The sequence below is a fragment of the Protopterus annectens genome, chromosome 9.part0 (genome assembly GCF_019279795.1).
Source record: "Protopterus annectens isolate FY-2018-M chromosome 9.part0, PAN1.0, whole genome shotgun sequence".
In the NCBI taxonomy this organism is placed as follows: domain Eukaryota; kingdom Metazoa; phylum Chordata; order Ceratodontiformes; family Protopteridae; genus Protopterus; species Protopterus annectens.
The window spans coordinates 855,581,244-855,594,922 of NC_056743.1; the positions used below are offsets into that span (position 1 = coordinate 855,581,244).

Below are 13,679 nucleotides of genomic sequence, written 5' to 3' on the forward strand. Positions count from 1 at the left end.
TCTGTGCAGTAACTGAAACCTGGTTCAAGGCTCCAGACAGCACCCCAGCACTACCGGGCTACAACTCATACCACACGTTTAGGCCACAGAACACGGACCGAAACACAAAAGGAGGGGGTGTATCCATATTTATCAAGGATAACTACACCTCCAGGTTAGTGGCACAGCATGATACCTCTGAGATCATCCATGTGCAACTAACATCGGGCAAATCTGCAAAGCAAATTGTGGCCTGCTACAGATCACCCTCCATGACTCAGGACCACCACTCCACCTTTCTGGAGACACTGGAAAACATAAAGGTCCTACCGAACACCCTGATATTGGGCGATTTCAATTATCCTACCATTAACTGGGAAAACTTCTCGAGTACAAACTCCCAGGCCCAGCGCTTCCTGGAATTCATCAACTCAAACGCCCTGGATCAGCTGGTAAACTTCCGTACCAGAGGTGAAAACATATTGGACCTGGTTATCACCATCATGGGCGACAGATGTTCCACACTGGTTAGATCAGGCCATAAACTAATCACTCTGGATGTCCACATCCCACCACCACCCCCAACTAAGGAAATCACAGTAAAAAACTTTTCTAAAGCAAACTTCACCTTACAGGCGGTAAGTTTCACAGCCCCCACGCTAAAGGATAACGCTGCTCAAGATGCAGAAACCTTTACATATGCACTCTATGAGCACCTACAAGGATGCATGGATCATGCCATCCCTAGCAAAACCAAGACTCACTCCTCTAAGAGAAGGAAACCAGTCTGGTGGACCTCTGCCATAAACAGGCTTCACAACAGAAGGAGGAAACTAGTTCAGAAAAAAAGCAAATCCCTAGAAGGAAAGACATCCCTGATCAGTATCAGTAAGAAACTAAGGTCCCTCATAAAATCATCCAAGGCTAACTTCGAAACAAAAATAGCCAAGGATTCAAAAGATAACCACAAAGCCTTCCTTAGCTATGTTAAGAATCTAAGTGACAACTCGCAGATATGCACTGAACTAGTGCAAAATAGCACAAAATATACTGAACCTACTGATATTGCCAACATCCTGGCAGATAGATTCAGTGCAAACTTCACCCCCCCTCACCCCCAAAAGGGCCCACAACAATGCCTGAAAAGTGTTCATGCACAGGTTAAAACAGCCCTTTCAAAAGCCAAAAACACAGCGTCAATGGGGCCAGATGGTGTCCCAGGCTGTGTATTGCACGAATTACAGAACAAACTATCCCCCCACCTAAACATGCTGTTCAACCCCAGCCTCTCCACAGGCTACGTGCCCATAGAATGGTGCACAGCAACGGTTATTCCACTCCACAAAGGGGGGGCCACAACTGACCCAGGCAACTATCGCCCCATAAGCCTGACTAGCCTGGTCTGCAAGGCTATGGAGCGCATCATCATCATGGAACTCATTAACAAAGAGATTGGGAACCTCCAAACACTTGACCCGACCTAGTTCAGCTTTGTTAAGGGCAGATCATGCGTACTAAACCTGGTGGACTTCTTCGAGACAGTCACCAAGGCCATAGACGAGGGAAAGGTGGTTCACACAACCTACCTTGACCTCGCCAAGGCTTTCGACATCATTCCCCACTCAGGTATTACAGAAAAACTCACTAGCCTGAACATAAACCCCTATGTCATGAGATGGGTTGCCAACTGGCTTACAAACAGAACTCACACGGTAAGAATAGCGGGCTCCAGGTCCGACTCTAAACCAATCGCAAGTGGTGTCCCGCAAGGCTCTGTCGTGGGACCCCTACTGTTCTGCATATACTTCTCAGAAGTACAGGCAAACACAGGAGGACTATGGCTAACCAAGTTCGCCGATGAACGCAAACTGGGAGCCATAACTGACTCTCCAGCTGACACGGACATCCTCCAAAAGGGCCTTACTGAGACAGACACTTGGTGGCAAAGTCATGGCCTGAAGCTAAATGCTAAAAAATGCATAGTCATCCCGTTTGGGAAAAACAAAACACCCACGAATTACCACATAGGTGGCAGCCCCCTTAATGCAGAAGAGGTAATAAGAGATCTGGGGACCCAGGTATATAGTAATCTCTCCTTTGACAATCATATTGCCAAAGTAGTTAGGAAATCCTTTTATGTGGCCCATCTAATTACTAAAGGGTTCGCATCTAGAAATAAAAGAGGTTATAGTGCCCCTCTACTCGTCACTCATCAGACCCATCATAAAGTACAATACCCCATTTAGGATTTACCTCACAAGACACTTCCAACAGCTGGAAAGACCACAAAAGTACCTCACCAAGAGGATTGCTGGCCTCAAACATATGTCCTATGCACCCCGACTGAAAAAACTCCGACTGTACTCAGTGGCATATCGCTTACTCAGAGGTGATCTCTGCCTGACTTACAAAGCCATGTCCAACTCAGAATTGATGGACATGCTCCATCTAAAGAAATCCAAGTCACTGCGAGCCATGTGTTCTAGTGAGCTAAACCTCACCACAACAATAAATAGAACATGCTGGAGGGATAGATTTCTGTCACAGAGACTCCCCATGCTTTGGAACAAAATTCCAAACTACATTAGGCAGAGTCCCTCACTAACACTCTTCAAGAGAAACCTTGACGAGTGGATGGGTAACAGAAAATGCACCCCTGGGATCACTTCATTGGCTCTGCTTGACAGAGGATCAGTTAATTAATCAATGAGGTGGCGAAAGCCGACACAATCTAGCTAGGCTTATAAATGCCCTTGGGCAGATAGCCTAGTACCTACCTATGAACCTATATAATGACATATAATGACACCAAACTACCAAACACACTTTTTACTATGTTTCTGCAGGGGGGGGGGCTTGATACAGTAGGGTTAGGTAATTAACTTTTTCCCACTGTAGTACAATCTTGGAGTTGGTATATTTAATTTCCGGGGGGGGTGTGGGGGTGGAGCTCCCCACATAGGGGGTGCTTGGGGACTTGCCCCCCCCCCTGTAGAAACGTGGTAAAAAGTGTGTTTGGTAGTTTGGTGTCATTATATGTGGAGGGGATGTTATTTTCTTGTGATTTGTTGTGTTAGATGTTATGAAATTTGATGTTATGGGTTTTAGATGTTCTGCTCTCAATGTTATGAAATTACATGTTACGGGTTTTAGATGTTTCAAAGTAGACCTATATATATATATATATATATATATATATATATATAGACAGACACACACACACACACACACACACACACACACACACACACACACACACACACACACACAGAGAGAGAGAGAGAGACTGTGACATGTCTAAAAACTTAACTGTGAGGTCAGCTAGAACCTTAGTGTCTACTGACAGAGTAATTCACATGCAATGGGTGAATTCTTTAAGCAAGCAAAGAGACAGAAAATGCAAGGTAGGCATGATAAATCACTGAGAGTACTGACAATAGAAAACTTACTGCCTGGCCTTCAGGACCTGGGGGGCCTTCAACGAGCATGCCCTGGGAAGGAAATAAAACAGACAGAACAAAGTCAGTGTTAGAAATAACACAACACCACATTATTTCAACAGAGTGTCTCTTGGGGTGAAAGCGTATGCTTACACACACAGTAACGCCATTGTGTCACAAAAATACCCATGACTCACAGTAAAAAGGAACACAACCTTTAACCTCAGCTTTCTGTCTTTTCTGTGTGTACCAAAAAGTGCAGTATGTCATTTACACAAAGTTCACACTGGTTAAAATAATGTTTAAAATGGTCTGAACGCTTTTCTTTAATGGTGTGCACACATGACTGTGTGTTTGCTGATAACAAAGTCAGAGTGTGACTGTGTACAAAGCTGTCACTGACTTCTCTTAGTTTCAAGAATGCATGCCTGTTTTATGTTTATCTCTGTGAAACTCAGCACATGTGATTATATACGATACAAGGTCATTCGGGACTACAGGTTGCCCTGATTTTAGCGGTCTCACTACTACAGGAAGTGTGTTTGTGTGTTTGAAAAAAGCACAGCTGTTGTGGGGATTAAGGCTATACTGTACAATGATTTATTTATTTATGTATGTATGCATTTTCACATTCTATTTGTTGAAAGGATTAGCTCCATCAGGTACTTTCTATTTCTGGAAGATACCAGAGGGGGTATTAATAAAGTTCAGAAAGTTTGTCTAGGAGACTGGGGAAATTTTGCACCTGTTTTTTTTTTTTTTTTTTTTTTTAAATAAATGAGTGGGATCTTTATGGAACTGCCACTAACTTAGATGCAACCTCATTTTAATGTCCCATCTGAAGGACAGCACCTAAGGAAGGCAACACTCGACTTATGATACACCAAAGTGGCAGTACTGGACAAAATCAATTCTGGGATAGAACCTACAGCTTTCTAATTTTCCTATCATCTGGGTCAAGTATGATACCTGTTGAGACACTAATTTAATGATTCAAAGTGGTCAGTTCTATATGTAGAGATGGTAAACAGTTTTGTTATAAGGGGATGCAGGTCTAAAGACTGCCAAGACCGTGAACGTTTTCATCGATTCAGGAATTAGAACAGACTGGTACAAGTGCCTCAGTGAGGAACAAGCTGAAACTGCCATTAGCAGGAGCACCAGACTGACGGTGATGAAACTAACTGCAAGTGTGGACTGATAAATGCTGTTAGTTAATACAACATAGCCATACTGTGGAGTTAATAATACCTTTTAGGTGTCGTACTCATATCAGTCAGCAAATGTTGTTAACCTCTTCACTTTCAGTCTTGTGAGTTTGGCAGTGGATAGATATGGACTCCCATTCTATGGCAGATTAGACAATAGGTACATACCAACATAATCATAGGATCACAGGAAACTACTAGGCTATTGGCCCAGAGGCCCTTACAAGCCTAGCCAATAATTTAGCCCATTTGCCAACAAGTCAGCACCCTATGCCACTGTCCAGCAGGGATGAAGGTGAAATCTTAGGGTTGTATTTTCTGTTCCCTATCCAGCTATCCAGGTTGCGCTTAAAAAGGGTTAATGAGGCACTCTGCTTGATGTGGAGAGGGAGTCTATTCCACAAAAGGAGAGCCTCTGGGACACAAATGTGTCCCATCAATAAGTCCTATTGATGTCACAGACCAGGTTGAGGTAATGCGTGCGGATTACTCAAGTGGGGCTTGACTTGCAGATATGCAGCAGTCCCATCAGGGTGGCATCTGAGATTGCTTTATAAGCCAGACAGAGGTCACCTCTGAGGAGTCTGTAGGAGACCGAGTAGAGGGACAGGGCCTTTAGCTTATCTGTGTAGGGTAGATGTTTTAGGCCCTGGATTCCCCTGGTGAGGAACCTCTGTGGTCTCTCCAGTTGCTGCATGTGCTTTGTGAGGTACATGCCAAAAGGGGCATTGTACTCGATAATGGGTCTTACAAGGGAAGAATACAGGGATGTTATGACGACTTTGTCCCTGGATGAGATGCCCTTACTAATGTGGTGGGCCATGTGGAAAGCTTTCTGTAAAACGGAGACAATATGGTGGTCAAAGGTCAGTTTGCTATCAATGACACTGATATTGATTTTAAAGAGTCCCCACTGCTAATGGTGCCACATCTATACGTTCCAGGAAATTTAAATGGCCTTGATGCAGGTTTGTAGAAACTCTAAATATTTTCCCTGCTGGAGGACATGGGGTCAAGGATCACAGATCCATTTTAAAATGTCCCATTAAAGGGAATAAGAGACGTAGGCTGTAGAGTTTCACAAAGGTCCCACTGCTAAGAGTCACAACTGATGGTCACAATGGTTCAAAAGGATCTCAAAGCTACAGGAAACAGGCCTGTGGGGCTTTTTGTATAAAGAAAAATGAAGGGCCTTTGTTACTATTGCAAAGAAAAAAAAAAAACAGCCAGCCAGCACCAGATATCTGAACTGCTCTAGTCAGGTATTTTATCTCAGATGGGACACTTCACCAGGTGTGTCTGAAACACTGCTTAGGATGTTGACCTCATGGTGACTCACTGTTAAGCCTGGGTTGTCAGAGAGGGATCCAAAGAGTAGTTACATAAGTGGAACTGGGAGGCATCATTCTGATGATGACCAGGCAATGACACTAGCTGTGGGAGTGATAAGTGTAATGATATCAGGGTGTTGTTAACGCCTCTTGCCTACCCTGAGATGTTCTATGAGGCTGTTGGTTTCCACCAGAGGTAGATGTACTATCTGGTTCCCCAATCCCTCCCCCTGGAAAAGGAGAGCTGGCTGTTGGCCACATCATTTCTCCTTTGTCCAAGCCTTCCGTAGGCCACAGCCCCTTCCCAGGTTTGGGTCGACATTAGCGCAGATGGGTATTCTGTCTCTGTGCCATCACACTGGTTTAAAATATTAATGGAATTTGAACATCCATGTTACCAGTGTATATAACCCATTATACAAACTCTCTGAGAAGGAGACAAAAAAAAGTCCAGGCTTAAAATGGCAGCAGTATGTTTTGCAAGACTGTAAAGGCAAACAGTGATAGTGTGCTATGTTACAGTGCAAGAGTTGTGCACGGTTGAAAGAAAATATTCTGGGAAAAATTAAGCAAATATCTGATTCCTGTACTGTAGTTATTTATTTAAACTTTTAAGTTTGTTGGGCACATACCTTTCAACTATCCAGATATTTGAAGTATGTTGATTTTTGCATTATGTGTTTGGCCTGTTCCACGTAAAATATGTAGTTTTCTGGAAAATCATTGATGTGTGAAGTCAATAAATCATGACAGACATTTCAGTTTCAAACTTCATAGGCTTCAGAAAATGCATGTTAATGTAAAACCTGTTATTCAGTCAACTTTTTGAATTTATAAGACCAATATTTAAAATCTATCCCTGACTTTGGGCCTTCATTCCCCCCATTTTTTTGACTTTGTCCACATTTCTTGCACTTAGAGGTTGAGACGCAGTACTGGCATTTTTATCTCCAATTGTTCCTGTTGCTACAAAGGAACAAGAAGTGCAGGCTGTGGTGATGACGGACCTGTTCTGAAAGCAGTAAATAATTCTGGACTTCAGTGAAAGTAGAACCTTCAGTTAAGTCAAAGCCTGCTGATTACCAATACTAACAAAGTGAAAGCCCTTCCACACAAAAATTAGAAGATGCACTGCTGCAGTGAGATTCCTGGCTCTGAAAACAGCAACCCCTTCAGGGGGCCATCAGATCAAGTGCAAGCTAAGAACTTGTTCATCAGAACCAGAATCACATTTATTGGCCAAGTATGCACACATACAAGGAATGTGATTTTCTAAGTATGAATTACATAAATGACATACATACAACTATTAAGAACAAGGCCCCCTCCCCCAAAAAAAAATGTAAATATTCATATACGTATACATACAAGGTGCAAAGTGCAACTCAGTGCAAGAAATACTGAAATAAACTCTGAAAGAAACAGGTATTAACAATACTCTGAGGTTTGCGAAAAATAATACCCCAGCCTAATAAGCCGAGTTAACCGTTTATGAACTTGATGGCCTGTGGAAAAAAAATGTTATTACTTGTTTTGGTGTGTATTAATCTATAACGCCGGGCCGATGGTAATAGTTTAAGATTCATTGTAGCTTGAAATTCCAAATGACAAGTGCTTAGATTAAAAATGAAGATAAGTACTTATTGCACTTACAGGTTCAATTACAGCAGGTTCTCCTTTCTCGCCCTTCTCTCCTCTTGCACCAGCAACAGCCTGTGGAAAACACACATGTAACCACAAAATAGGGAGCCAGTTAGTATTGGAAGGTTATGAAGCACACAGTTACAGAACATATGCATGTATATAGTTCAGTGTCATTTTACGTTTACTTTCTGCATTCTTGCCCTGATGTCATTATCTGAGGTTAGACACCCTACTGCACCATGGCGTGAGGTAGTGCCAGGGATGGCGTGGGATATTTTTAACCACTGGCTTCAAAAAATGTCGCCATTGAAGGCTCAGTAACTTATTCCAGCCTGATTAAGTTATTGGGATGTTAAGTTACTTTTTTGTCATCCAGGTACTTGCTTACTGTAACCTTCAGTCCAGTAGCATTACAGTTTAGCAGGACTGGGTGTTAAATGAATTGGGTACTGCCTCTGGCAGGCACTTCTGCAATGATATGACTGTCAGTAACAAGTAAAAACAGTTTTGCAGCCAAACAAAAACAAACAGAAGACCTCTGAACAGACAAAGAATGGTATATGTGATGGTGGAAGGAATGCAAGTCTGACTTGCATTTTATGCAATGACTACTCCTAAGAGATGGAGATAACAGCTGACCTTGGTGACGTTTGCAAGAAAATGCTGCAGTTCTTAAAGGGAAGACAAGGAAGATCATTCTCAGACCTGGAGCTGTGCAGTGTTTCCTCTGATATTACCTGAGGAAGTGCTGCTTCCTCAAGGACAACTGCAGACACACTGAATAATAATTAATTGGTGGTGAGACAAAACATAGCACAGCTGTTCTAACAATGAGATAAAAACAAACAGAACTTAAGTGCAAAGCAAAACAACATTTTCTGCTATAATCTGCCCTGTCCAAGACAGGTCTGAACTCAGTGAGCAATATACAATGTATACTCATTCCTTACCATACGCTGGTGTCCTGCCACAAAGATGCTCTTAATTTGGTAGGAAAATCCAGTGCTTCAGTATAATGAGACACTCAATAAGGCAATAAGTAAACAGCAATCTAAGAAAAAGAGGAACTAACCTTTACAATGCTAAGATTAAAGGTCAGTTGCCTCAGAAGCAAATTCAACAGTTTTTTTTAAACTGAGCTAGCTAGGAAGGGTCTACAAGCATTTAAAGATCTTGGTTGCATGCAGCCACTATACTATATACTAATGCAAGGCACTTTTATCAAAACAAAGGGGGTGACATCTTATTTTTGAGCTACATTATTTGTTGGAAGATGTCTTCAGGCACAAACTTGATGCCAGTCACAGCACAGCAGAAGGAGAAATGACATCCAAAGCTGCAGATGACATCATCAGCCTGTGACATCATAGATGTTGTTTTTGACATCCTTTAAAAAGATGCCAAATCCACTTATGCCACTTCTCAGAACCACCTCATCTTAGAACACAAGGATGTCACTATGAGCTAGATCCTCTGTGAAACTGTGATGATGGTTTTGGTGGCAAATCCCATTAAAATTATGTAACAGGCTAAGAAGATGCCATAAAGCAGAATTTAGTGAATCAGAGATATAAAGAAAATAAATATAGAAGATACAAACATTGTAAAAGCCCAAGTAACAAAAGATAGGATACACAGGAGTTTAATTGGGTGATGCTTCAGAATAATGGCATTAATGGGAAATGACATCAGAATGGAGAAGAAACAGTATCAAATGGACATGAATGAGACACTCACTAAAACAGAGATGGGGGTGAGAGTGATATCCCAAAGCAGGAAGGCAGCAATAGTAAACAGAAAGTAATTATAGCAAGCAATCATATGACAGGAAACAGTCATGACAGATGGGAAATGACATCAGATGAAAAAGGTGGATACAGAAAAGAAGACATGATGATGACTCTGGCAATCACAGCACCTGTATATGTGGAAAATAAAATAATGTAAGTGATAATGGCTTTTATTTATATATTACTCTTTTAGTGCACGTCTTTTAACATACCTGAAGTACTTTGTTTTGGCTTACTGGTATATCTGGTTCCCCCACTATAATAAGGGAGTAATTTCATATTGGAATGGGTCAGTTTTGTTCCTTATTTAGGGCTTATATTTTGTCACATTAGCATGATGGGGATCACAATAAATGAGTTAATGTATCTTGGTACAGTTAAGTAATTGCACTGCAACAACATTTACTACAAGTAAATAAAACAACACAGTTATTTTAGTCTTACAAGTGACTGTTGATTTGATGGATTTTCAATACTGTATTATTTAGTAGGAAATTCTTTAATTGTTAGCCTTAGGCAAATACATTTCCTGTCACAGTCAAGGTGTTTTACCTGAAACATCCCTCATAAGAAAAGTTAATGATGCCATAAACATCATACCAAACCCATTTTTCTGACATGTTCACTGTTGTGAACTTTTTTGTCACGTATGATGAGTGGGAGGCATTAATGTTACATCTGATATAAAAGCAAATCATAATGTATTGTGATATTTCTCATGCTGGTTTTCAGACTGCATGACATATAATATGGTTATATGGTAAAATGATGCGATATTGCAGTCACATGATAATGTAATATAGTATTACATGTCACATGATACATTGTAAAACTATTACAGTTTATTGTATGTATCAACTGTATTTCATGTAGCTATAAAATTATGTGTAGTATTATTAGATCAACTGTATTTGTTTGTGTTATTATAAAGTAGTTGCCCAGTTTTTTTTATACACCAAGCTTAGTAATATGATCCTAGTTTACCAGGAGTTAAACATGACAGTGTGCAATGTGAAATCCCTCTACTTCAGGCAAACCTTGGACATGGTATCAGTTTCTTCTGTAATGACCTGGGACAATCTATATAGACAGCTCTAAAGTTTTCTTCAGTATTGCTTTTTCTGGCAGTTATACAAGGATCACACTTACACCTCCACTCTCAGGGATCACAGCAGAGAGGGCAGGTCCAAAGTCGGTGGAGGGAGGCTTGTTATCGTAATAGTCATAGTCGACGTTTTCAGGAATGTCCTCACCAACAACATACTCCTCAGTGAACTCTCCTGTGGGTTCGCTGACCACCGTCTCCCCCTGAGGGACGGCCTGATCACAGCATAACAGAGTGAGAAGAACAGGCAGAAGGAGAGAGAAACAAAACAATAGCATATGAGCTTCATATTAGTAAAACAATCAGCATGTATCTGTAAGTGTTGCACGCATGATCATGGTATCATTCAAGATTTCTGACAACCTCAAGTCAGCAACTGGGAAATCAAATTTTAAGGTAGGGCAAGTACTGCCTATCAGAGTTTTGCAAATATAACATATGAAAATACATACTTAACAAGATACAAGCTTGAGATTTCTAACTCATATGGCTAGATGTTGTTATCTCCCCAGCTATGAAATGCAGGAATTAATTTATGCTTTCATTTTTAGCTTTTAGTAAATATGTCATTTAAACAACAACCTATATTCTAAGGGTTTATATCCCCTCTTAAAGGACATGGCTGGGGCTGCTCTACTCATGGGATTTTATTTTATAGCAAGGCCATCTTATTTCCATAGTGTAGTTTGCTTCTCCATTATATGACATAGCAAGGCCACTGTTATATAGTCTCTGCAATGCTTTACAATGGGACCATTCTGACTTTCTTATTTCTAGTAGAGAAACTGTAGATCTTAGTTAACTTACAGCCTGTTTCCACCTACCACACACAAGAATGACACTTTCTATGTCCCATGGATTCCCAAATTCCTTCAGCATTTACAACTCGTAAATCTCTTCAGATGTGCTGCTCCATTGCTCAACAGACTGCTCTTTAAAAACTAACCCCTCCCTTTGTTTCTCTGCTTCTCACCATTTATCTTCAAATCATGTGTTCTTGTTATCGCCCATCTCTCTGAATGTTGCTATTCTCTTGAAGCCTGTTGATTTTTTTGAGATGTTTTGATCATATCTACTCTTCTTCCTGCTTATCCTTAAGGGAATGCATATTAAGTTCCTTAAATTGTTTTTTCCTGTAATTTCGGATGCAGACCATTTATGATTCCCCCTGCTATGACCTGCTCTATTCTACGTGCTTGTGCTGCCCAGAACTGCCTAGAGTACTACAGCTGCAGTCCTAGGAACTGTCACTAGAAGGAGTAAGGCTAGTGATTGTGAATGGAATGCAGGGATTCCCGGTGAGCACAACACATTGGTGCAAGCCCTCTTCACTTGAGCAGTGCAATGGAAAACTGATGCTTGTATATTCGTGCTATTTATAAAAGTCACATATCCAAAAATGTTACTTGCTGCAAGTAAAAGTAAACTGTTTAGTGTAATCTGTACAGAACTCTGTAGAGTATGGCATAATGAATGCAATGACCATTCTACATGCTCTACCAGCTCTACTGCTGATTCATTAACAGCAAGGGGATGCAGAGAGGTGGATCAGGCTACGCACCTACTGTACTGTATCAAACTACAGCTCAGTGATGTGCCTACAGCCAATTAGGCTCTGTCCTGCTCCCCATCATCTTTGTTGTTTATTTGTCACAAGTGTTGGGGAGAAGGAGAATGGCACACCTCTGGGAGCACTTTTGCATCTGCTATCCTCAATGCTGCAATGCTGATGCCCACAATTCATTGGCTACTGCCATGTTACATAATGCATACATCACCTTGTATTTCTGGTGTTATGTAATAACATACATAATAAAGCATGCTTGTGAAATCACACCTGCAGTGCTGTTGCATCAGTTCATTGGTTACTGCCATGTTACATGGTGCATACATCACCTTGTATTTCTGGTGTTATGTAATAAGATACATAATAAAGCATGCTTGTGAAATCACACCTGCAATGCTGTTGCATCAGTTCATTGGTTACTGCCATGTTACACTGTGCATACATCACCTTGTATTTCTGGTGTTATGTAATAACATACATAATAAAGCATGCTTGTGAAATCACACCTGCAGTGCTGTTGCGTCAGTTCATTGGTTACTGCCATGTTACATGGTGCATACATCACCTTGTATTTCTGGTGTTATGTAATAACATACATAATAAAGCATGCTTGTGAAATCACACCTGCAATGCTGTTGCATCAGTTCATTGGTTACTGCCATGTTACATGGTGCATACATCACCTTGTATTTCTGGTGTTATGTAATAACATACATAATAAAGCATGCTTGTGAAATCACACCTGCAGTGCTGTTGCGTCACTTTATTGGTTACTGCCATGTTACATGGTGCATGCATCACCTTGTATTTCTGGTGTTATGTAATAACATACATAATAAAGCATGCTTGTGAAATCACACCTGCAATGCTGTTGCATCAGTTCATTGGTTACTGCCATGTTACATGGTGCATACATCACCTTGCATTCCTGGTGTTATGTAATAACATACATAATAAAGCATGCTTGTGAAATCACACCTGCAGTGCTGTTGCATCAGTTCATTGGTTACTGCCATGTTACATGGTGCATACATCACCTTGCATTCCTGGTGTTATGTAATAACATACATAATAAAGCATGCTTGTGAAATCACACCTGCAGTGCTGTTGCATCAGTTCATTGGTTACTGCCATGTTACATGGTGCATACATCACCTTGCATTCCTGGTGTTATGTAATAACATACATAACAAAGCATGCTTGTGAAATCACACCTGCAATGCTGTTGCATCAGTTCATTGGTTACTGCCATGTTACATGGTGCATACATCACCTTGCATTCCTGGTGTTATGTAATAACATACATAAAGCATGCTTGTGAAATCACACCCGCAGTGCTGTTGTGCAAGCACTGCAGTTCACAAGGGTCTTTGAGGGGCAGTGGGTTTTTCTCCCATACTTTCCTTGCTGAGGACAATTTTATTTTTTTAATATGCACACTGAGCTCAGTATTATGAATAATTAGTTTTTCGGTAATGTTGAACTCAGCTGATTGCTCTGTACAGTGGGGTTATTTTCAAATGAATGGACATTTTTTGTCTTTTCTTTTCCACTGCTGCTTGTTAACCATCAGCTCCATCCTGGTCAGTTAGCCCATTTATACCCCGTCACCAGG

General features: G+C 41.0%; 1 protein-coding gene across 1 annotated transcript in view; it reads right to left on the reverse strand.

Annotated features, from left to right (window-relative positions):
• The window catches only part of COL11A2 (collagen type XI alpha 2 chain), a 484,735-nt gene that overhangs the window by 263,838 nt on the left and 207,218 nt on the right, over positions 1 to 13,679 (reverse strand). Inside the window, exons 10-12 of the mRNA XM_044083566.1 lie at positions 10,542 to 10,712; positions 7,612 to 7,671; positions 3,429 to 3,470 (exon numbers count right to left, since the gene is read on the reverse strand). Of these exons, the coding sequence (XP_043939501.1) occupies positions 3,429 to 3,470; positions 7,612 to 7,671; positions 10,542 to 10,712 (273 nt within the window). The remainder of the gene's footprint in view (positions 1 to 3,428; positions 3,471 to 7,611; positions 7,672 to 10,541; positions 10,713 to 13,679) is intronic.